Below are 24,118 nucleotides of genomic sequence, written 5' to 3'. Positions count from 1 at the left end.
CTGAGGATACTGAGCAGCACGGGCCTCGCTCCCTGGTGGAGGCGGCGGTTGGGGGGTGGGGCGCCTGCTGCCCCCTGCTGCCCCTGCCCCGTCCCCGTGCACAGCCGGCTGCTCTCCCGTGAGCCTCTGTCCTCCCCCCACACCCAGACCAGCGTGGGTGCCAGGCATCCTCCTGTTCCTGAGGAGGTCCTCCCCACACCCGGCCTCGGTGGACATTTGGGTTTGTGCCACCTGCCAAACTTGCCCACCTGCCCTGGACTAACTGGGATGGAAGGAGCCCGAGACCCAGCATGGAGCATCCAAAAAGCAGGACTCCTCAGTGTAACCCAGTTACCACATTTGGGGACAACGGGGCAAGGCTGAGTGCCAGGCCCCACCCCAGATCCACCCACTGGATGTTTCAAGATGGGGAGGGGGCTGCTGCCCATCATGGGGGTGGGGGCCAATGGGGGGAGGCTGTGCCGAGACCCAGGGACAGAGACCGTGGCCTGGGCAGGAGGTGGGTTCCTGCTCCCCAGATGACGAGGAGAGGAAGATGCTGGGCTCAGAGCCCTGCTGTTGCGGGGAGGGCTTGGGGACCTGAGCTGGGCAGGGCCAGGCACTTCTGTGGGTGACGGAGGCCCCCGGCCAGACCAAGGGGCCAGAGCACATCAAGGGCTTCCCGAAGGAGGCTCTTGACCCTCGGGTGAGTCTGGGTCCGGTGCCTTCCAGGGAAGTTGAAAGAGTGGAGCCTCATCCTGTACGGCACGGCCCAGCACCCGTATACCACCTTCAGCGCCCATCAGTCTCGATCCCGGATGCTGGAGCTCTCGGCCCCAGAGCCAGAACCACCCAAGGCCGCCCTGTCGCCGTCCCAGGCCGAGGTTCCCGAGGACGAAGAGGACTACACAGGTAATGAACCTGAGGCCAGAGGAGATGCTCTGTTTTCCAGTGTAGCTCTTAAAATGCGGGCTGTTCCCGGCGGAAGGCGGGGCTAGGGTTGTAGGCCTTCCTCTTTCCTGGGAGTCGTAATAATGATGGTAATTTGCACTCACAGCTCCTCCCTCCCATGGCTCTCCTAATATTTTACAGACCAGTAAGTATGCTTCAAACCAGTAAGTACTCGCCAACCTTCCCAGGCCGGGAATAGAGGTTCCCTATGCCCAACCAGAACGGGGACTTGCCCCCTGACTAGTGACACTCCTCTGGGGCGCCCCCTTTTCCTCAGGGGCCCCCGTCTTCAGTCTCAGCCTCCTGACCCTCTCCCAAGTCCATCCACTTTCAGTCCTTGTGACCAGAATGTGGGAAGGACCAGGGTGCTTCTGGGAGCCCAGGACGGTTGGGCTGAGTGAGCACAGCCAGGAGTCGCTGGCAGCGGAGATCCTGACCAGCCCAGGGGCCTGGGAGAAAGACCCAGCACAGGGTCTCAGCCCTGGTGTCAGAGGACACTGATGCTGCAAGAAGCAGCTCAAGCCTCTCACAGGAAGTAAAGGTGCCTCGTTGCAAATCCTCTTCTTCCTGCTGTGCCACTGCAGCGTGGCCCTGTGCTCTGGGCCTGTGGCGCTCCACGCTGAGAGCTGGGGCAGCATGCAGAAGGACATTCCCAGCTGCCGGGCTGGGCACAGTTTTGGTCAGCGTGCTAGGTGGCAAGCTCTTCCTTCCCCTCTGAACCATCCCAGTGATTTGTGAGAAACGGAGCCTTTCTGGTTGGGCATATTTTCCTTAGCTAAAATGTTACAGCTACTTGATAAATGATGGGTGAGATCTAAGAATACTGATGCTTTGAGTTAGCTAATAGCTTCTGAAGAAAAAAAGTAACAAAATGGAGAACTCCACCAATACAGATCAAGCATAAATTATGACCGATTCAATTTTAAACTTCTTCTACTGTGCCTTTAAAATGGAGCATTGAATTATGTATGGACTAATCTGCTCTGTTTCCCCCTGTGATTTATAAACTGTGGCAAGATTCAGTAATTATTAATAAAGGACTGACTTTTTTTCCCCTTAAAATCTGCTGTGACTCTAACCTCACACTGTCCTGGAATCTCACTGTAACTGTTCTGCAGCCCAGGCTGCTCAGTCCTTCCCAAGCCTGGCCCAGGTGGTTAGAGGGGTCTCTGGGACTAAGGTGTGTTTCTGACACTTGGGGAAGTTCCGTGCAATCTCAGGGGCAAGTGGGGCGGGCGCACCAGTCACAACAGGACAGAGTGTGAGAGGGGAGGGGCAGGAGGGGTGTGGTGTGGAGGGAGAGGAGGAGAGGGCTTCAGGGGGAGGGGGAGCAGTGTGGAGGAGCATCTCGTCGGTGCCCTGGGGGAAGCCCTCTGAGTCACAGACAAACAAGCCCAGGTGCAGAAGCCCAGGGAGAAAGAGAGGGTGCTGGGCAGGGGAGATTTGGAGGTGGGGCGATGATCCTCGATGACTTTCTAAATATTTATTTATTTATTTATTTATTTATTTGGTTGCGTCTGGTCTTTGTTGCCGTAGGTGGGCTCCTTAGTTGTGGCATGTGGGCTCCTTAGTTGCCAGCAGGCGGGCTCCTTAGTTGTGGCATGCGAACTCTTAGTTGCGGCACGTATGTGGGATCTAGTTCCCTGACCAGGAATCGAACCCAGGCCCCCTGTATTGGGAGCGCGGATTCTTAACCACTGCGCCGCCGGGGAAGTCCCTGTTGATGCTTTCTGTGGAGCTTCACGCACAGCTGAGGGGTGAGCTGGCAGAGGGAGGCTGCGTGCCTCTCGGAGGTGGAGCTGGTCATGCAGACAGTGTGTGGGGGGCTCTTGGCCCCGCCCTCCGTCAGGCAGCGGGGGGCGCCAAGCAGCGCTGTGATGGAGGCACACAGATGGAGGGCCAGCTCTCCCCGAGACAAGGAGTAAAGGGGAGGAGGTGAGTGAGGGCCGGAGAGGGGAGTCCAGCCTCCCATGGACAGTAAGGGTCCCAGGACGGAAGGGGAGCAGGGCTCCTGGGGGAGCTCAGGGGTGTGTCAGGCGCCTCGCCAGAGCCATCAGGACAGCTGCCCTGTGAAGGGGTCAGCTGTGAGGTGGACACGGGTAGGGGACACTCTCAGCCACTGTCGCCGCCTGGCGATGGGGGCAGGGGAGGCAGCCAGAGGCTGAGCGGGTGGAGGGTCAGGGTCGTGGTGGGGCCTGGGGTTCCCAAAGTTAATGAGGGTGTGGAAATGCAACCTAGGGGGCTGCTAAGAGATCAGGAGGGTTGGGGGTTCAGCCCGGAGGAAGGGCGGGGTCAGGTGCCTGGGAGACGTCAGTGGCCGAGGTCCTGAAGGTAGAGGGCTTTGCGGGGATGGCCAGCCTGCTGGGACCCAGCCATCTGCAGAGCAGCAGGATGGAGGGGGCTAGTACTGGAGAGCACAGACCGAGGCCCCCGATAACTCGCCCGGGATGCTTGGTTGCAGGGCAGGCCCTGGGTGGGCCCCACCCCAGTACTGATCCAGCAGACCTGGGGTGCTCAGGTGCTGTGGGCTAGGGAGCCGGGGTGATGGCAGGAAGGGGCGGTGCTGGGGCTGCTACAGGATAGCAGCCACAAGGGGAGGACAGGACCCTCATGAGAACAGAGGGGAGCCTGGGCTTCAGGAGAGGAGGACCCACGGGCTGAGGACAGGGTGCCTGGCCACGCAGGGCCGTGTGGGGAGCCGAGAGTCCAGGCAGCCTTTGCCTGGAGACATTGCCCTAACAGCCTGATAGCTCAGGGTAGCTGATTCACAGGCCGCAGGGCTGCGTGGGTCACAGACCCACGGCACGTCAGCACTCACCCAACAGGCAGGCTAAAGCATTAGTTAACGTGCTCCGGTCACAGGCCTTCAAGGAAGAGACCAGCCCTGCCATAAGGGGGTCTCTGTGCAGACAGCTGTACCCTGGCACCCACCTCAGGCCTCTTAGTGACACAGGGGGCCCAGCGCACTTCTCTTGGGTGGCGTGAGTGGTGAGAACGACTGTGATAGCTACTGAATCCGCCTGGTCCTCCAGGAATTGGTCTAAGCCCATGACAAAACCCATCGAGAGTTCCCCAGTTGCTTTCTAATGTTTGTTTATGCATGTTTTTTATCCTGGATTTGCTCCACTAAGGATTCAAGGTAGAGTTTTCAAATAAGTCTGTGTCAGTCTGACACCCTGCAGAAGGGAGTAGCTGTGATACAGTCGGCTCAGCACGAGGGTCATGCTGTCCTGTAGCTGGAGCCCTGGGAGGTGAGACAGGAAGGTAGTGGGTCTCTGAGGAACGTTCGGGCTCATTGAGAAAAGAAGAAAAGGAGACACAAATACAAATTGCAGTGAATAGCATGCGCTCACCCAGAGAATGAGTTAACAGTGGTACCAGAGAAAACCCAGGTGCATTCTTAGGAGTGATGGTGATGTTGGGACAAGATGGCCAAGCAGGTGGATGTAATTCAAGGAAGTTTCAGGACCTCCCTGGCTGTCCAGTGGTTGGAACTCCGAGCTCCCCTGCAGGGGGGCACAGGTTCGATCCCTGGTCGGGGAACTAAGATCCCACGTGCCGCAAGGCGAGACCAAAACAATAAATAAGTAAATAAAGGAATGCTTCATGGCAGAAATGAGTCTCGATATTGGGCTTGTCAAGGTAATCTGGTAGAGAGCCGTACTGGGGAGGGCGCTTACAGATATGGACCCAAGCACCCTGCATGGGGGCGGTGGTTCTTACCGAGCTCTCCAAAGCAGGGCTGGACACAGCCGTCACCTAGATGCCCTGGCGGGGTCCTGCTGCCCTTGCTGTTGGGTGGTCCCTACCTTGCATGGGGCTCCCACTGGCTTCCTGACTAATCTCTGCCCCACAGAGAGGCCCCAGAGGGAGGGGGCTCCGTGAAGTCCACACACCGGGAACCAGGCCTTCCCCGAGGCCCTCCCGTCCTGTGTGTGGACGGGAGGCACTGCGCCTCCCCAGTTTCTGCCCCTCTCCTTTCATCTGTTCTCTCACCCTCAGCCACTCAGCAGATATTTATTGAGCGCCTGCCCTGTACTGAACGCCTTTCCAGGTGCTGGGAAGTTGGCAGTGGACACGCTAGACCAGATCCTGCCTGCGGGGAGCTTCGTCCCCTCCCTGTCCCCCCACTTCTCTTTAGGATTAGGAAGCAGTTCACTTTCTCACATGAGACAGACCTGCCTCCGGGAGAGGTGACCACAGGGGAAGGCGGGGTGTCAGTCCAGCTTGGCAGGGAGGGCTGGACCCCACAAGTGGATTGGGATGAGGCGAACAAGGATCAAGTCAAATGAGAATCGATCCCCAAATTGAGTGAGTCTGGGGCCTGGGAAGGGATGGGGGCACCTTGTGCTCCAGCACGACCCCAGTGCCCTCCCCCACCCAGACCAGAAGGAGCGTCTAGTGCACCCCCAGGGATGCACGTGGCTCTGAAAGGGGTTCACGGGGGGAACCCACAATGAGAACCTTGGAAATGTCAGCAACGGTAAACCTTCAGGGAGGGAAGCCAAATACAGCTGAGTCTAACACTGGGAAGGTCTGGAGGCCCTTTAAAGAGGAATGAAGAGGGCTTTGTGCCCCTCAGCAAAGACCCATTGTGGGTGGCAGAGAAATGGGGACTTTTGTCTTTCCCTCACGTCCCCAGGAAACTCTGGTGGCTGGCAAGACACCTCTTCTTCTCTTCTGAACTCACTCCCCACCCCCTCCAACAACTAAAACCTTGTAGAAGGTGGTTTTTTCTTCCAAGGACTCAAAAACTTTCATAACGCCCCGCCGGGCCCCTCCCTCCCCACACGGGGAGGCTTTCCAGAACCATCTCCCAGAGGAGGAGGAGCGTCGGGGGCCAAGGGAGGTAGGGGTCCCAGCACAGCACCAGCCCTGGCCCCCAGGTGGACACCTATGGAGGGGCCGCCCAGCCTGAGGGCAAGAGCCAGTCAAACTGGGCTCTTCCCCATGGCGCAGGTGGAGGGGAGACCTAGGACAGGGGGCCTGATGGGGTCCCCCAGCTCCTGCTTTTTTCTCCGTCGCTTTGACACCACCACACAGGCTCCCAGAGTTAGAATTTGGGGATTGAGGGAAGACAGGATGTCCCCCTCTGAGGGTGAGAGAGACGGGAGCTGAAAAGGGCTCAGCTCCCGCCCACCCCAGACCCACCAGGGACGTGGAAACCCACCTGCCTCCTTCACCGCGTGTGAGGGACATGGCGCATTCTATTCCAGCCTCTCCCACTTAATTTCCGTCAGATCTTCACTGCTTGGCCGCAGTTTCCTTAGCGCCTTCAAGCCCTCAACGCCCCATATCGCGTTGCTCTCTCCTTCACGATGGAAATCAGAGTTGGTGGCTGGTCCAGCATCGTAACTCCGCTGCAGGGGAGGACGCTGCCTGAGGCTGTCCCTTGCCCCTCCCGCCCCGCCATAGCTGCTCCTCTAGAACCTCACAATGCCCGTCTTCACCCACCCGGGTCCTCACCCACCACCGGCTGTCCTGCTTGTCCTCGGGCCGTCCCTGTCTCGAGTCATCAGACCCTCTGACACTGGAGCCCAGAGCCAGGCTTGGCTCCCAGCTGAGGCGGGTTCTGCAGGGGTGGGTGCTCTGGCCCAGCAGGGGCCTGTGAGACCCGGACATGGGGTCCTAGGAGACTGGACGTGATTGAGAAAGCATCTCTATGGGTGAAAGGAAATGCTTGTTTCTTTAAGGTGTGTGCCATCCGGAGTGTGGTGACAAAGGCTGTGATGGCCCTAATGCAGACCAGTGCTTGAACTGTGTCCACTTCAGCCTGGGGAGCGTCAAGACCAGCAGGTAAAGGGCTGGGCTGCCCCTGCGTGTCCTGGAGACGCCCAGCGTCCCGCTAAGGTGGCCAAGCTGTGTTCTCCACCCCTGCAGCCTGGCACCATACTTAGGAATTAACCAAACACCCCGGAAAGGAGATCACCCTGAGGGTCACTGCTTGGGAATTTTATGTTTTTGTAACCTTTTATTCTCATCTCATAAATAACTCGTGACCATGACAGAGAACTCAGAGGCCGTGGCATTGTTTTGTCTGTGCTTATAAACTTTTTTCTCTCCATTTTGCTAAACAAAAATGGGTCGTATTGAGCATGACAACCACTTGGGAACCGCAGACAGATGTCATCTTAAGGGCCAGTACTGTTCTAAAAGTCAGCACAATCGGCCGTGAATGAGGAGCCCCCATCCCTGAGCACCCGGGTAGGGGTGCAGCCCTCCTGGGGAGCACACACCCACCAGGGCTCTGGCAGGGGTGCGGCTGGGACTCTCACGGTGTCCCCGGGGCCCAGATACAGCCGCAACCTCCCTGTGCCGTGCGAAGACGTTTGTTCTGCTGGCTGGACACAGCCTGGAGACCGCTCACTGCCCATGGGCACTGTCAGTGGGGTTTTGCCGGAGCTGAACGTTCCAAAAGTCAGATACCATCATGGTGTTGCCCAAGGAAGCCAAGCACAACCTGCGAGTGCCCCCTCCCCCCTCGGGGAAACTTTGAAAGGGCAGGAGTCCCAGGTTCCCATGCAAGCCCTCAACCCTCTCCTGCATCAGGAACTTCTCAGGGGCATTAATGGTTTACCTCTGCCCTGGGGCCTTTGTTTCCTCAGAGTCTGCCGACGGGAGGCAGCTAAGGTTTCCCTCCCGGCCAGCTGCCCTGCCTCGGCCTGACCCCCGTGCTGCTGGGTAGGCGTGGGGCTGGGGCCAGTAGAAAAGTCCTCTCCCGATCTGCTCCCACAGGAAGTGCGTGAGCGTGTGCCCCTTGGGCTACTTCGGGGACATGGCAGCCCGCCGCTGTCGCCGCTGCCACAAGGGATGCGAGACCTGCTCGGGCCGGGGCCCCACCCAGTGCCTGTCTTGCCGCCGCGGGTTCTACCACCATCAGGAGGTGAACACCTGTGTCACCTTCTGTCCCGCCGGATTTTATGCTGATGAAAGTAAGTGTGTGTCCCCGGGCCTAGAAATGAGGAGTCAGCCCCGCTCTGGGCTGGGGTCCCCTCTCCTGGGAGACTTTTCCCCGCCCTCTGCTTCCTGTGTACTCTGTCCTCCTGAGAAAGGACCCTTAACGGGAGGGAGGGAGAGAGGATGAAATCAAAGCCCTCGGACCCTGTTAGTGGATAGCAGTTCACACCCAAACCTGGCCAGGGTGGTTCAAAGTGACTCAGAAATGGAGCCCCCGTAGTCTGGGGTTGTCACACTTCTGTAGGTCAGTGTCCATTATTCAGGATGGACAGGGAGGTAGCTTGAGCCAGTGGCTCTCAGGCTCAGACCGATTTCAGACATCCAAATAGAAAAGCTTCCGGGTATGCCCTGCGGTCTCTCCTGGAGCAGTGGATGTGGGCGCTGGGCGGGGTGCAGGACGCAGCACTGGCTTGCTTGGTGGTTGAAACTGGGTGAAAGCCCCTCCCAGCAAGAGCCGCTAAGCTGAAACCGGGGTTTAAGGCCGGGGAGGTTTGCGGGTCTCCATGAATGAAGAGGTGCCTGCTGCCGGGCATAACTGGGCTCAGGAGGACAGGTTGGTCTTGGCTGTGCACTTTACATAGTGACCACACTCCCAAGACGTGGGCGATGCTTTCCTCACCTTGCAGATGGGGAAGTGAAGCCGAGCGAGGCCAAAGGGCCCACAGCTAGCAATGACCCAGTGAACTCAGAGCAGCACAGGCGTCCTGCCATCCTGCCTATCCTGGGAAGTGGGGTGGATGGGCTCTGGGGCCGGAACCTCATGCCAAGGTTTGAACACTCACCTCGGCCTGGAAGAGGCCAAAGAGAGGGCTTGGGTTAAATTGATGGAGGACAGTTTTCAGATGACGTGTTGGCCGTTGTGCAGGGAGGGGGCAGCGCTTCCCAGAGCTCACCTCTGGCCCGCATCCTGCAGGAGGGGTCCCGTCACAGCATTGCTCTCACTCCTGTGGGGAAGGAGCCAGGGAATCCTTAAGGACATAGAAAGCCATGGAATAGCCACTCTTTAGAGGGGATGCAAAGAGTCGTGCAAGACACGTTTCACAGGCTTTGCAAACACCTGCCCTGGGCTGCAACCAGACCTCTTTTCAGGGCAGAGGCTCCTCCATCCCTATCCCCCACCCCACCCCTGGGCAAGAACCAGCCACCTCGGTCACCCCGAGAGTCACCCCCAGACGCCCTCGCTGAGCCCCTGCAGCGTGTGTGTGATGCCAGCTGTGGGGCCCCGAGGAGGAGGCCCCGAGCACAGGGTGGTGCTGACCGGGTGCCAGGATGAGTGACCTGGGTAATCACTGAGACCCAGGGCTTCCCCCAAGGTGTGGTGGGTGTTGGAGATTCATGTCTGTGCAGGTGACCGCCAACGTGTCAGTCAAGACCCCTGTGAGGGCCCTGGGTGGGTAGGGTCACTCAGGGGCACCCTCAGGCCCCACCGGTCACACTTAGGAAGACTGGCACCTCAGTAAACTCTGCTCCTCTGGCTCCAGTCCCAGGGGAAGATGTAGGACTAGAGCACGTCTCCTCTGGAAAGGGCCCACCTCCAAGCCTCAAGGTCGTGTGAGGACTTCACTCCAGAAAAGAGGTGCGAGGCGTGTGATCTGACACCTGGGCACGCAGTCTCCACATGCCTCTGGCGGTCGGTCACCGTGTCACCCGTCTGGAGACAACGCCGGTGATGGCTGTTCCATCAACCCCGCCTTGGAACACCCGAGTCTCATTTGCCCGGGTTTGATCCTCCCACCTCTTCTCTTTTCCTCCTCTTATTTTTCTCCAGATCAGAAAAACTGCCTTAAATGCCACCCAAGCTGTAAAAAGTGCATGGATGAACCAGAGAAATGTACTGTCTGTAAAGAGGGATTCAGGTAAGACCCTCCCTTCAGACCTGAGGCACAGCCATGGGTATATGCTGGTATAAGTGTCTGTCATTGATCTACCAAGTGTTTGCCTCCTTTTCCTAAAAGCTAAAATTTCAGAGGCCCAAAGCCTTTCAGGATACAGATTCCGAGTCAAAATCAGATTTCCACTTAGAGATTGGTGTTTATGATAGAAAGTCAGAGGATGGGGAAAATGTCTACATTTTATGCAACATTTGGAGAATTGGTAAGAGCGAGAGTGGATCCTCTCACAGAAGGTAGGGCTGGCGACTGGAAGGGTGAGGAGCTGTAACGAAGCACGGAGCTCCCTTTCTTGGGCACCGAGCCCCACTCACTCCAGTTTCCTTCCCAGTCTGGATGACTGAGGGAAAGGCAGAGGGGGCTCGCTCCCTGGAGATACCCTGTAGATTCCTGGTTTGCCCGGCTCCACCAAGCTCAGCCCACGTCTCCTTTAAAAGCACCTTACCAAGCTAATGATTTTTTACCGGAATATTTTGGAATGCTGGTGTAGCCTGTTTACTGCCACCAAATATACATTACTTGTTCCTCGAAGTTACCATCTAGAAGCTTAGAAATCATTCTGTGTGAAATTGTGCTGTGGACCCTCCCGCGATCCAGTCTTGAACCAGGGCCTGCACTTTAAGGAAGAAAGGGACGGGTCAGCGAGGGCAGTGAGCAGGGGCGGGGCTGGGGGGCATCACTGGGCTCTTGTTAAAATGCAGGTGCTGGGCTTCCCTGGTGGCGCAGTGGTTGAGAGTCTGCCTGCCGATGCAGGGGACACGGGTTCATGCCCCGGTCCGGGAAGATCCCACATGCCGCGGAGTGGCTGGGCCTGTGAGCCACGGCCGTTGAGCCTGCGCGTCTGGAGCCTGTGCTCCGCAACGGGAGAGGCCACAACAGTGAGAGGCCCGCGTACCGCAAAAAAAAAAAAAAAAAAATGCAGGTGCTGACCCAGCGGCTCTGTGACTCTGCGTTTCTACCTGGCCCCCAGGGGACACGGATGCTGCCGGTCCTGCAGCCTCCCCTCAAATTCAACCCCACAGGGTTGAATTCTTTTCCAGTAAGGAGTGAAGGAAGAAAACAAGCATTTTACTCCAGCTGCTCTCACCAATACTGCCTCATTTAATCTTCACAGCAACCTATGACGTATGTGACATATATGGCATTCTTCTTCACATTTTACTAACGGGGAAAGGAACAGTTTCCTGGAGCAGCATGACTAAGGTTCCCCAAGCCTGCCCCACCCACTCCAGATCAGGGGATCGGAGAGAAGAGGGTCCACTGCCCCACGCTCCCGGGAGCCGGGGGAGGGAAGGGGAACAGGACCCCAGAGTCACACGTCATGCCCGTTCTCTGAACCGGGGAGCTGGACGAGGCAGGATGAGGAGTGGGGGGCTGACATGTGGAGGAAGGAGAGCCCCAGAAGGGAAAGGCGGAGAGGTTCAGCTGGCTGCCACTGGGGCCTGGGAGCTCGGCTGGGGGACCCTCCCGCAGGGCCCCCCACCCAGGCCAGAGACTCAGGGTGTCAGGGGGAGGCACTGTGTTTCCAGCTCCCTGGAGCCTGTTTCCCAGTGGGGATGTGCTGGAGGGGGCGGCTCATCCCTGCTCCTGTGGGTCAGATGGGGGAGAGGAGGTCAGATGCTCAGGCCAGGAGCTGTGTCCTGGGGAGAAAACGCCTCTCAGGCAGCAGCCCCCCAGGTGGAGGCAGTGGTGCAGCCGTGACGAGCAGTCGGGGAGGACTGCGGACACTGAACCATCATCAGCCGTAATCCACAGAAAGCTTCTTTTTATTGCCTAGTATCCTCTTTAGCTGTGGCTTCAAATCATCGGTCCCACTGAAGCAGTGAGGGTGGCCAAGCCATGCGTCCATCTCTTTAGGCTGGGAACATCCATTAGTAAAGACTTGACTGAACAGCTGGTGCAGTGGCCTGGGGGCCGGGACGAGAGGGAGCCCTGGGGTCGGCCTCCGCCTTGATACAGAGATGCCTTCAGCCCCACCAACGTCCCCCCACCAAGTGCAGGAGCCTCTGGATCTCACAGACCCTGGGGCACGTGTTTGATGTGTCAGGCAGCAGATCCATCTACAACATGTGCAGCAGTGAGCCTGGGAACTGAAGCGGCCATGGCAGCCAACACCCACTCACACTGCTGGGTGCCCGACACCTGCCAGGGTTCTGTCCTCCAAGCAACCTGACCACGCAGGAGCCTTGACGGACAGCTGAGGGGACGGGGGGGCAGGAAGGTTGGCTGGCCTGCCCGGGGCCGGGGCTGCACGGCTGGGAAGGGGCACAGGGTCTGCTCCAGAAGCCGTGCGCTCGCTGCCTGGCCGAGCGAGGTGAGGGAGGGAGGCCGGAGCCACAGCAGCCAGGGCTGCTAGGTCCCAGGAGCGGATTTTATCTCAGGTTCATGAAGCACAGAAGGTTTCCAGCAAGGGCGAGGCAGGAGCCCACTGGGACTCAGGGTCAGTCTTGCCGCCAACCCCCCTCACACATCACAGATGCCAAGGCTTCACCCAGGGCTGCGCCCAGTGAGACCACACCAGTGGGGTGACCCACCCATGCTCGAGTTCTCCTCGTGGGCCTTGGGTTCTAGTGTGATTGGTGTCAGTGAAGAGAAGGTGTCACAGAGCAGGAGAGCCCAGAAGGCGTGGAGGGCGTGGCCTCCCGCACAGGGACCGAGGCCACGGGGCTTTGGGAAGGAGCTTCGGGACCACCGGCCACCAGAAGGCAGAGACTCTGCTTCCAGGCCCGGGTGTCCCTTCCAGCCGGCCTCAAGATGCTGCAGGACAGTTTTGCCACTTGCATTAGTTCAGAACCTTAAGTGATGCCAAGAGCTGTGCTTGAGCAACTTTCAATTCCTCTCATGAAAGACATTTGAGGGCAAATCATAATTGAATTAGAGCTTTGGAAAGGATATAAAAGACTGCCTTTTTTTTCTTTTCAACAGCCTTGCACGGGGCAGCTGCATTCCAGACTGTGAGCCAGGCACCTACTTTGACTCTGAGCTGATCAGGTGCGGGGAATGCCATCCCACCTGCCAGACCTGCGTGGGTGAGTTCACGGCCTGCGGGGGCCACACTTGGAGCCCAAGTTCCCCAGGCCGGTGGGCTGACTACCTGGAAACCCAGAAAGCCCTGGGACTTGCGGGCTTCCGTGGGTGTTGCAGCATTAAATCCCAGAAGCCCTACCAGGGGCTGGGAGAGGGGACAGGGGAACAGTGATTAACGGGTACAGAGGTTCAGCTTGGGAAGATAAACAAGTTCTGGGGATGGATGGATGGTGGTGGTGCTTGCATAACAATAGGAATGTACTTAATGCCACTGAACTGTATGCTTAAATGGTTAGTATGGTCAATTGTATGTTACGTACATTTTACCACAATTTTTAAAATTAAAAAAAAAAAGAAAAACCACAAGGGCCCACTTGGAGCAGCCTGGGTTTCCCGGTGTCAGGAGCCCAGCCAGGTAGGGGATGCTTTCAGGCCGGGCAGGGATGCTAACTGCTAGTGAGCTCTTGCGTGGAACCCAGCCCTTGCCTCAGGGTAGCAGTGCCGGAGGTTCCGATTCATCCATTCTTCGGGGAGAGGCTGGGCAAGTTCCGTGGTGAAGGAAGAAGGCTTTTTAAAACATAGCCTTAGTTCCTTATACCTATCTTCCCTATTTTGAACATTTTACTCAAAGAGGAAAAGATCTCTGTAAGCAATTTTATGTATATTGTAATTTCCCACAGAGATGATAGCACAGCTGCCTTCCAGGCGCAGTTTTTATGCAGAATCGCAGAGAATGATTGTCTTGTTGGGTTTCGTGCTGCAGAGTCGTTGGCACCAGGATATTGTAGCACATTCTGAGCTTGTGGGCTCATATGTATTTCTGATTGAATCTTCTCCTCTTGACCCTCCTTCCTGACCCAGTGCTTTGGTCCTTGTTCTAAGAAACCCACATCAGGTTGAGTTTTTGCTGCAGTAACGATGTAAGAATTAGGTCTCTGCTAAGTCACTGATGCCGTAACATGGGTCCCGGGATGCATGGCAGGACGGGGCAGCTGTCCCAGTGTGGCCACGTGAGCCCATGTCAAGGGGCCCTTGACCCTTGACCAGAAGTGGACATGCCATGGCAAAGACCAGCACTCTCAAGGCCTTTGGAAGATGTGCCTTCCTGGGTTCCCCTCCTGGGACAACCCCCCAAAAGGCAGGGGCCCAGCAGCCTTTCCTAGCGTTTGCCTTGTTGCCTGTCATTTTCATTCTGTTTCTTTGACGCATTGTTTAGCCCAGGTTGATTAAGAGCATCGCCGAGCATCGCCGATGTCACTTATTTAGATTTCATAGTCACTTGAATCCATAAAATTCAGGCGTGTAGCTTTACAATGCTTTTGAATTCAGTTATTCAGTGTGGTTTCCTTTCTCTGCATCCCCACGCTGCCTGTTGGCAAACACTGTGGTTCTCTCACCCAGTCCAGCGACCTCTTTGTCACTTGAGGGGTCAGGCTGTCCAGGGGTCTCCCCTGCTCCCCACACCCGCCTGCCCGGGTTCCCTCTATGCTCTGGGACATGTGCATCCACCCCGGCCGCTGCTGGGACAGGGACACTACCCACTTCCAGCGCCGAAGTCTTCTCGCTGCCTGTCACGGTCCCTGTCGGGAGCCCCTGGAGTCCTAGGCCACCTGGCCCTCCCCTCCCAGCTCCCACTCCGTGACCACTGCTGCTCCCCGCCTGTGAGGGGCCTGGGTGCGGTGTGGGGAGAGCCGTGGTTAGGCACGAGTACAGCATGGAGCACGGTGGCACCTGTCCCCACCCCAGGCCGGCAGTACCTTGGGACACTCAGTCATGACTCAGTAGGAATAAGTCTCTTCCCATATCCTGGTCCAGGTACCCAGAGCCTCTGGCACAGAGGATGTGATCCCTTGGGGAACCCATCTGCCTTGGGTGGGTGCAGGGGACCCGGCAGGGCGTGGCGCGTGGGTCAGCGGCTAGCGGCCAGTGGGGCACATGTGTGTGGAGTTGAGGGACATGAGGGCCCGTCCTCACCCAGGGGAGCACGACATGAAATAGCAGATAAAAACCACCATGACAGGTCAAGAGAGAGATGGCAGAAGAAAGGAACGCGTTTTGTATCTTAGCGCCCTTCATAGCACGTTTTTCCTGCCTTTGGAATAAGGGCCCTGCATTTTCACTTTGTCCTGGGACCCACAAACAGTGCAGTGGATCCTGCCTAAGCATCACCCGTTTTGCTACGATTTTTATGATCTGTGTCCGCTTTTCAAGTGTCTGACTCCCGGAAAGCCTTGTGACTAAATGGAATCCCTGAGAGACTTTGAGTTACAAAGTTCACAATTTTTAGTAGTAGTGAAAACAGTTGCTCTAGGAGATTTGTGTTGACTCAGCTTTTGTCATCGTGGTTAAAGATCCGGAACATAAAACCTACCATTTTGAAGTGCACGCCTCTGCAGCACTGAGCACCTTCACGTTGTCATGGGGCCGTCACCTCCGCCCATCCAGGGCTTTCTCTTCTTCTAACTCCAGCTGAATGGGTTTCATCCGCTTTTAAGTTTAGCAAATTGAGCATTAAACTAGGAGCAAACAAGAATGGGTGTTCTTTCCCATTGCAGAAGCTCCTTAGGCACTGGGGACCCTGGCGGCCCTGGCAGTAGGACATGGGTAATGGGGTTTGTGGGGGGCACCAACGCCAGATGCTCCCTGCAGATAAGTGATGGGGGCTGGGGCACAAGAGCAGCCGTCCATCCAGAAGGACATAAACCGGACGCATTTGTGGGGCGGCTCTCCCACTGCGTTGCTGCAGCAGAGGGAGGACACCCCCGTGGAGACCCCAGGTGGGTGGGCAGCTACTCCTCATGAAGGCCCTGGAACCCCAAGGGCTCCTGCTTCTGCCTCACGCTCAGTCCTGGGTGAGCTCAGAATCCCCTTCCAAGCTGGAAGCTGGTTCTGAGAGCAGAAACCAGCTGCCAGAGCACCAAGCCTCGGGGCTGGCAGAGCCGCCCTGCGGACCCCTGTCTGCAAAGGGGTCCTCCCGCGACGCAGCCCAGAGGCCCCCCGTAGGTCTAGAAGTCACTCCAGGAAGATGGCCGGACACCTCTGCCTCAGCTGTCAGGCCTCAAGCCGAGACAAGACCACAGTGGGGGGAGGTCTAAGGAGGGGCTGTGGTCTCCGTGAGCATCTGAGATGGTTTCTCCCTGAGTTCGATCCTCTAAGCCGTCAGCCACTGGCCACCTCGCTGCCTCTCTGATGCTCCTTGGGGACTCTGACACGGAGTGCACACCCAGCACTGACTTCTTGTTGGCCTGAATGAATGAACAGATGGGCATACAGACAGATGGACAGTGCGGTTTCTTCACTCTGGACCACTGCCTGCCCAGGCTGATGAGTCCTCCTCACTGGGCTGCAGCTTTTCCTTCACGACTCTTGACCCTTCATTCAGAGCTCTTGCCTTTTCTGGTCCCCACGTCTCACCCCATAAGCCCTTAGCTGTTTTTTCTCTGTTGAAAAAGTCCTGATCCTTCACACCAAATACCTGTCAACCCCAGGCCCCCAAACCTCTTCTTTCCCTTTTCCCACATATTCTTACACCAAGTTCTGTCCACTAGAAATACGATGTGAGCTACTGATGCAGCTTTAAGTTCCCTCCAGAAACAGGTGAAAATAATTATAACATCTTATTTAACCCCATGTATCTAAATGCTATCATTTCTACATGTAATCAATATTTAAAAAATCAACGAGCTGTTTCACTTTTTTTTTTTTAAACTATGTCTCTGAAATCCAGTGTGTAAGTGTGTTTGGCCAGGCCACATTTTGAGAACTCAGAGCTACCTGTGGCTGCCCTAGCTGAAATCGGGCCCAGGCCTGTTGGGAAAGGAGGCACCTGGAATCAGGGCCGATGAACGCGGCCCGGGCAGCGGGAGGTGTGCTGAGCTTGGTGCAGCCTCCATGTCCCCATCCGTGAGATGTGGGCATGAGGCCCACCTCCCAGGAGTGGCGAGGAGGGCCCAGTGCAGACGCACAGTGGCACCTGGGTGAATCTAGCTGTGTGGTGGCCTTGGGGTGTCTGAATAGGACCTGGATCTCACAGGTGCTGCAGCAGGTCTGGGACATGTGATGGGCAGGTGGGCGGTCCCTGACCTCTGCTGCTTTTCCCACACCCCTCAGGGCCCAGCAGAGAAGAATGTATTCACTGTGCCCCAAACTTCCACTTCCAAGACTGGAAATGTGTGCCAGCCTGTGGCGAGGGCTTCTACCCAGAGGAGATGCCGGGCTTGCCCCACAAAGTGTGCCGAAGGTATGTGCGCCTTCCAGGCAGTCCTCCTGACTTAGCCCGAGATGGCCGGGGAAGGGCGGTCAGCGGTGCCTATGGAGGAGTGGCAGGAGGGCTGGGTCTGGTGGCCCCTGTCCCAGGGGCTGGGGGCAGGGTGTGCCATGTTCCACGACAGCAGTGGGTGCAGTGGGCAGACAGAGGAGGGGACCCTGCAGGTGGTGATGGCCAAGGTCACAGTCAGGCGGCGGCCCTCATGCCTTTGTTCACGTCCTGAGTATCTGTGGAGACCTACTGTGTACCAGGCGCTGTGTGGCTGGGAGGGCAGGACGCAGAGGACGGGGGCCTGACCGGCAGAGCCGCCACCCCGGAGCAGATGCCAGGGAGCCCCACCTGCACCCCGGACCACAGTGTGTTCACAGCATGTCATTAAGGAAACCACGTGTAGGATTTGTTTAAAATTTAAATTGGATAATTTAGAGAAAACAGAAGATTCTGACAACTTCCTCATTCTAAAGCCACTTCTAGCCAATGCAGAGATGTTATAACCCGGCTCGTTCTCCTTTTCCGCTCCCTCCTGTGTGTCCGCAAGGTGCACCATCCTTTTTTGGGGGCTCTGAGCAGTGTTCTCTCTTGTCACGGGATGTGGGCAGTGAAAGGAGAAGACGTCTGCTTGGTGTCCTCTTGTCCTGCTGAATCTTGCCTCATGTCAGGCCTCATCGCCTGGAGCCCAGGAACAGGGCAGGGCAGTCTGTCTCGTCTAGGGTGAGAGTGACAATGAGTCTGCCGGTGACCTTGAAGATCATGATGGTGGGAGTGGGGAAGGGGCCGTCCCTCTGACGTAGACTCAAAGAGGTAGCCTCAGGTGCCCACTTCAGAGCAGTGCAGGGAGACCATGCCCGTCTGGCAGCTCACAGCTGGGGACCCACAGTGGGGGTCTTTGAGATCCCCTCAGGCTGTGTTTGAGAACTCTTCTGGATTGTAACCTATTCTTTAAAACAAACAAACAAAAACCAACAACCTGTGTGAGCAAATGAGAGACCACCTGGTCCTTGAGCTTGTGGGACCCACTCAAAGAGGGTTAGGGTTTCAGCCCCACTAGCCGGCCACCTTCACCCAGCCTTGCTGAGTCCCGTGAAGGACCCTCGGCACCGGTGTCTGAAGTAAAGTTTCATTTTAACCAGCCAGCTGGTTCCAGGGTGATTACCCTAAGTGTGGCAGCCAGGGACAATGCGGAATTACACAGTGATAATCAGTTTCGTTTGCCAGACACCCTGGCTCTCAGAGGATGCTGGGAATTCCCACGAGTACAGCAAAGAGCCCCCGCAGGGCACCCAGAAGCTATGGGGTCCCCAGTGCCAGGAGGCAGGGGGCAGGCAGCCCCCGTGAGCCCCTCCCTGGCTGAGGAGGGCAGGACCTCCCTGGGTGCTCACCTCCATGTGTGGCAAAGCTTTCAGTCCTGGAGGAGCGTCCAGTGCTGGGACTGACACAGCAGGCCTCAGAGATATACCCCCAGGAAGCGGCCTGCACGGGACGCCTAGGTGGTGAATTGCCAGCACTTCAGAGAATTCCCGTCTCCCGAGTCCCAGGGCTCTGAAGACCCCTCAGCGTGGATTCCCCTGGAAGGACAAATGGCCTTGGTTCCGCAGGCCTCTCCCCACCGAGGCAGCAGCAGCGTTCAGAGAGCCTGGCTTCCCAAAGGCCCCAGAATGCTGAGTGCCGGCCAGGGCAGCCTTGAGGGAGCGAGCAGCCAGGCAGGGCTCATGGGGAAAAGCCAGGCCGGGACACAGGCCTGCTAGGTTGGCAGCCTGGATGCCGAGTCAAGACCTGTTATGCTGAGGCCCACGGCTGAGAACAGTCCATGATAAGTATCTCAAAAGAGGCGCCGGACACCCCAAGACTTAGGAAGAGGACCTAGAAGAGGGAGCAAGCACCTCTTTGAAGACAGAGCAACTTGGTGGGGTGTCTGCCCCCCGCCCTCCTACCACCCTCCCTCCCCCGGCCCCTCCTGGGTATGTTGAGGCAGGGCAAGACTCAGGCAGGCCTTCTCTGTCCTGTGCCCAGTGTGATGAGATTTCTGCCATCTGACTGTCACCTGGAACAGCCTAAAGACGGAAGGTGGGGAAGTGGCCCCGGCAGCAGGGCAGGGAGAGGAATGCAGTGGGCGCCGCCCTGCAGAGTTTGGCAGGACAGTTGCTGTGGTGTTTGGGGGTGAGGTCGGTACCACAGAAGGAGCAGAACCAGAGGCGTCTTGAAAGCCCGCTGCCCGAGAGGACCACCTGCCAGGCATGGTAACCTTGACGGAGGAGCCAAGAGGGTCTCTCGGAGAAACAGGGGCCCCGAGGCAGTTGGGGGAGCAGCCTGATGCCAGATTCTTCCCCAAGCCGGGGCCTCCAGATCCGAGCCCAGGCTGGCCGACACCTGACCGGGGCCTTGTGAGCCCCTGAGAGAGAGCCTGTCCAAGGCTGCCCAGGCTTCTGCTTGCGGAACTGGGAGATGCTGAACAGTGGTGGATTAAGCTGCTGCATTGTGGTCATTTGTTACATGGCCGAAGAAAACCGACACAGCTCCGGGGGCTGCCGTGGAGATCCTGGGGCTCTGTAAGGCTGAATTTGGAGAAGAAAGAGAGCTGTGTGCAGCCGGGTCTCCACTGTAGCCGCCCCCTTACTTTTTATAGCAAAGCAACCCTCAGCCAGGGCCTTCAAGACAGCTGACCCCCAATTACATGGCTTGGCTTGGCCCTAGCTCCCGTGTCACTAGCGGACATCATCTGTAAGAGAAGTGGGAGTTGGGGGGAGTGGTCCCCTGTGCAGTGGCATGAGGGGCCTGTGGCCCGGCCAGAGCAGTGCAGCAGGACGGGGGCCAGGCCCTGGGGTCTCCCCCAAAGCGCGCAGTAAGAGTCTGCACGGCGGGCCCCATCCTCCTGCTCCAGGGTCTGTGAGGGGGGAGGGCAGGCTCTTGCTGCAGGAGGAGGAAGTCGGAGGGGCTCCTGGATGCGGTTTGCGTGTGGGTTTACACGTTTGTAAACATAAACTATGGGCCCGAACTCCAGTTTGGAAGCGCCCTCAGCGACCCCAGGAGAACAAAAGCCACCTCTCATCCAGGCTGAGGGCCTGCTGTCCCGGAGGCCCTGTGCAGGCAGAATCCATGGTGACATCTGACCCGGGCACAGGCCCGCTCAGGAAGGAGGCCTACAGTGAGCCTTGCTGTTGGCGTCTGCTCGCTGCCTGGGAGGTGGCATCTGTCCCAAGCACTGCCTACCCGATGCCCCGCCCGCCCTGTCTGAGCCCCGCTCCTGGGCCTGCAGCTGACAGGGAGCTGGGGGGTGGGTCTGGGGAGACCCAGTCCCTGGAGCTGGACGTGGAGAAGACAGCAGGTACAGCCCAGGTCCCTTCATGGCCCAGAGCAGGAAGGGGCGTCAGCAGGCTCTTCTGTGAAGGGCCCGATGGTGAGTCGTTTAGGCTTTGCTGGCCGTACAGTCTCCAGAGCAGCCGCAGACAGACGCAGATAAACGCACTGGACAGTGCAGTGCGCTGACCCTCCCACCCCCAAGGTCATGGCACTCTGTCAGCAATAGTCCTGGGTCCTGTCTCCGGGACAGGTCGAAAGGGCATCCCCACCGTCTGTCCCCAGCGGGGGAGGCCAACATCACCACAAAGGAGGCTCAGCCCTGGCCAGCCCCAGGGTCACATCTGTCACATTGGGGGGAGCCTGGCCCCGAGCTCCAAGAGTCAATGCTGACCTCCTCAGGGAGCCACCTGTGGCCACAGTGCCCAGGAGGGCGTCCAGGTGAGCCACGGGGAGGCTCAGAGACCTGGGCCCATCCTCAGCTCCGGGCATCCTCCTGCCAACTGGCCGTGACTGTCTCCACCCTCCCAGGACAATAGAGGAGAGACGTGCAGATGCTTGGCCAGGGTCTCGGGCCGTCATGGGGGGCATGGTTACAGCCAGGGGGTGCAGTGCGGGAGGGTGGGAGGGCTCTGGGAAGGGGCCTGGAGTGGCTGTGCCTCTTTCCCATCTGGAACCCGTGTTCCCCTGTAGGTGTGACGAGAGCTGCTTGAGCTGTGAAGGCTCCAGCAGGAACTGCAGCCGGTGTAAGACAGGCTTCACACAGCTGGGAACCTCGTGCATCACCAACCACACATGCAGCAATGGTGAGCATGGATGGGTGACAGCCCCGAGCCACCTCGGGGCTGCCCCGGGCAGAAGAGAAAGGAAAAGAAGATTCAGGGACCGCAGTCCCTTGGACAGCCCTGTGGCCCCCCTCCTCTCAGTGACCACTTGGCTCTCCCCTGGGCCTCTTCCCTTCCCTTTAGGCCTCTCACATTGACCAGAGAGGCATCTCCACCACCAGCGCAGCTAGTGCGGGTCGGTCCGTTGAGTAACTCTTACAAATGATTCTGTTCTCGTACCGTTCCTACTCTCCTGCCATAAGCCCAAGGTGGCCTGGGTGTGGTGACATGCGTTAGGAGAGGCCAGACCTTGGAGGTCAAAGCCAGGAGGCCCGCAGGCTCTCAGCCTCCCTGAACATGTGTCAAGGCCCGCGTGTCCATGGGAAGGACCTGCCTCTGTGCTGTGGGAGAGCCCTGGTGCTCTAAGCCGACGGGGAGAGGCCAGGATGGGCTGTGAAAACAGGAGTTCAGAGGAGACCAATTTGGGGATTCCGGGCAAGAGAAAGTTTGGCAGAGGACTCTGGCCTGGAGACCCAGTGCAGGGGCCGCGGGCAGACGTGCCGTGGCAAGAAGGAGCCTCCATGGCTCAGCAAGCCTAGGGAGGAGCAGCCTGGGGCTGGCTCTGGGCACTGTGAGCTGGCAGGCGTGCAGGAGAGGGGAACCGCCAATGCCATGCTGTCCGTGGGCACGGAGCTGGCACTGGCCCCGGCCTGGCAGAGCGTGAAGCCCGCAGAGAGCACTGTGGGCACGCCCTGTGGACCACAAGGTGGTTTTCTTGGCTTGCAGAATTGTGTCCCTTCAAAGGCCAGGAAGCTCCTGCTTTAGGAAGCCACCTCCTCGGGTTATGTATCCAGCCCGGTTCCCATGAATGGCAACATCCTCAAAAGCCAGCTGCCGAGGGGAGGGGCCATCCTCCATGGCTCTTCCCTTCCCCCTCAGGCTTTCCCTCTTGGTGACCCCCTTCCTCTCCCCCCTTCCTCCCCCATTTGGGGTGTCCCCGGGATCATGGCATAGCCTCCATCCTGCCCCTGCCAGGCCTGGCCCCATCTTCCTCCCAAGTCCCCCAGCACAGCTGTCCAGGAAGAGGAACAGGGACCACGAGGGCTCCCTGGTACAGCCCAGGTGTCCCCAGGCCCTGCCCACTCCCCTGCCACCCCGAGTCCACTTTTGTCTCCCAGACTCAGCTCTGGCCTCTGCTGCGCCAGGCCCGCCACACATCACGGGGGTGACTGGGAGGGCTGCCACCCCCGCTCCCCCTATGTCCCCAGCAGAGTGGGGTGATGGGAACAATCCTAACTGGCCCCCAAATCTGACATGCCCCTCCTTTCTCCTTCCCGGGGGCCCAGCCGATGAGACCTTCTGCGAGATGGTCAAGTCCAACCGGCTCTGCGAACGCAAGCTCTTCATCCAGTTCTGCTGCCGCACGTGCCTCCTGGCCGGGTAGGGGCGCCCGGCCGCCTGCACAGGGCAGGGCCCCTCCTGTCTGTCCGTCCACCTTCCTCCAGGCTGTCAGCCAGAGTCCGTTTCAGGAGTGGTGCCCTGCATCTGACAGCTTTATCTCCCCAGGAGCGAGGTCCTTCCGCGGCATCTCTGGGTGCCCAGGCCAGGTAGGTGAGGGCTTCGAGGAGGTGTCGGCGATGGCCTCTCACACCCTGCTTGCTGGCTCCATTCTTCTGGCTAACTCACAACGGGAACAGAACGAATTCCAGGAATCCACAGCTCCGGCTTCAGAGCAGCTTTTGGGACCATAAGTTTACTGAATCTTCGAGACCAAAGCAGAAAGGCAGGATGCTTGGTGCATTGCTCTTCTCCCCGTGCTTTTGGGCAGCCCGCAGACCCCTGGGCTGTGCCCCTGCGTGATGGAGGGCTGAGGGGCTACCTGCTCATCTGCCTGCCACAGTCTGGGGGACGGTTAGGTCAGACTGTAAATAAAACAGATTTGGGGGCTTCAAACGTGTGACCGCTGGGGATGGAGCATCTATTTCTGCATAATCAGCAACTTCTGAAACTGCAGCCATGGCTTAGAAAGTCAAATCCCAAACGGATGGGTTGGAGGGACCCTCCTTCCTCTGCCGCCCTTTCCTCGGAGGGAGCTGAAGGTCCCTGGTCTCTGCATCCTGTCTGTGTCTCTGGGAGTCTCATGGCCCAGATGAACGGTCACCTCTGCCTAACACAGAGGGTCCCCAGGAGGCATCCCGGGGGCTGGCCAAAAGGTGCCCCAACGACCAAGCAATTCTTCCTACCAAAATGTAAACCCAGCCTGTGAACTGTAAATTATCTGTCGTGTCCCATTTTGTGGAATTGCTTTGAAAATACATTGGCCCTGCTTTTCAGGAGACTTGTTCTTAAGGTGGGCGCCCCTGTGTCTGTGTGTGCTATGAGCCTAACGACACGGTTGGATTTATTTTTGCCAAACCTGTGTGGGTATTTTATAAGCTATGTGTTCTAATTTTTACCGATGTTAATTATTTTGACAAATATTTCATATATTTTCATTGATATGCACAGATCTGCTTGATCAAGTCCCTTTAATATGGGAGTAACATTTGCCTTAAATTTTTTCGAGCTCGTTCTCCATTTCGTCCTGCTCCCCTCTTTGACTGTAACACATTTGACGAGTCCCCTGTCAGCTGCGGGGGAGCCCAGCTGTTGTTTGTTGAATCCACAACTCCGAAAAGGAAATCCACAAAGCAAATACAGTGTTAACCCTAAATTAATAAAAGAGTTAACATTTCATGGCAAAGGAACCTGTGTTTCTTTCCAAGGCACAACGTTGAAACGTGGATACTGTCCAGTGTGTGAAATGGCTTTATGTGTGCTTTTATTTCAAGGTCTTTGAACTTTAGCGAATAATGCTGCAGCAAAGTCGTGGGAGAATCCCAAAGTTCCAGCTCCAGGGTGTCCTTTGGCAAACAGACCCTCTTCAGGCC

At 57.7% G+C, this 24,118-nt stretch overlaps 1 protein-coding gene across 3 annotated transcripts in view; it reads left to right on the top strand.

The window, feature by feature from the left end:
- The window catches only part of PCSK6 (proprotein convertase subtilisin/kexin type 6), a gene marked incomplete at both ends in the record, with an annotated part of 192,995 nt that extends 170,363 nt beyond the window's left edge, over window positions 1-22,632 (top strand). For 2 of the 3 annotated variants that reach the window (XM_079700188.1, XM_079700186.1), the window contains 9 exons: window positions 712-891; window positions 1,037-1,075; window positions 6,624-6,726; window positions 7,666-7,862; window positions 9,656-9,743; window positions 12,702-12,805; window positions 16,914-17,043; window positions 21,058-21,170; window positions 22,535-22,632. In XM_079700188.1, the coding sequence (XP_079556314.1) occupies window positions 712-891; window positions 1,037-1,075; window positions 6,624-6,726; window positions 7,666-7,862; window positions 9,656-9,743; window positions 12,702-12,805; window positions 16,914-17,043; window positions 21,058-21,170; window positions 22,535-22,632 (1,052 nt within the window). The remainder of the gene's footprint in view (window positions 1-711; window positions 892-1,036; window positions 1,076-6,623; window positions 6,727-7,665; window positions 7,863-9,655; window positions 9,744-12,701; window positions 12,806-16,913; window positions 17,044-21,057; window positions 21,171-22,534) is intronic. The other variant, XM_079700187.1, reaches the window with a different exon arrangement.
- Between the last annotated feature and the right edge of the window lie 1,486 nt (window positions 22,633-24,118).

Source organism: Hyperoodon ampullatus (genome assembly GCF_949752795.1).
Source record: "Hyperoodon ampullatus genome assembly, chromosome: 3".
Classification (NCBI taxonomy): domain Eukaryota; kingdom Metazoa; phylum Chordata; class Mammalia; order Artiodactyla; family Ziphiidae; genus Hyperoodon; species Hyperoodon ampullatus.
The sequence above is the reverse complement of the archived record's forward strand: the minus strand, read 5'-3'. Positions and strand labels throughout refer to the sequence as shown.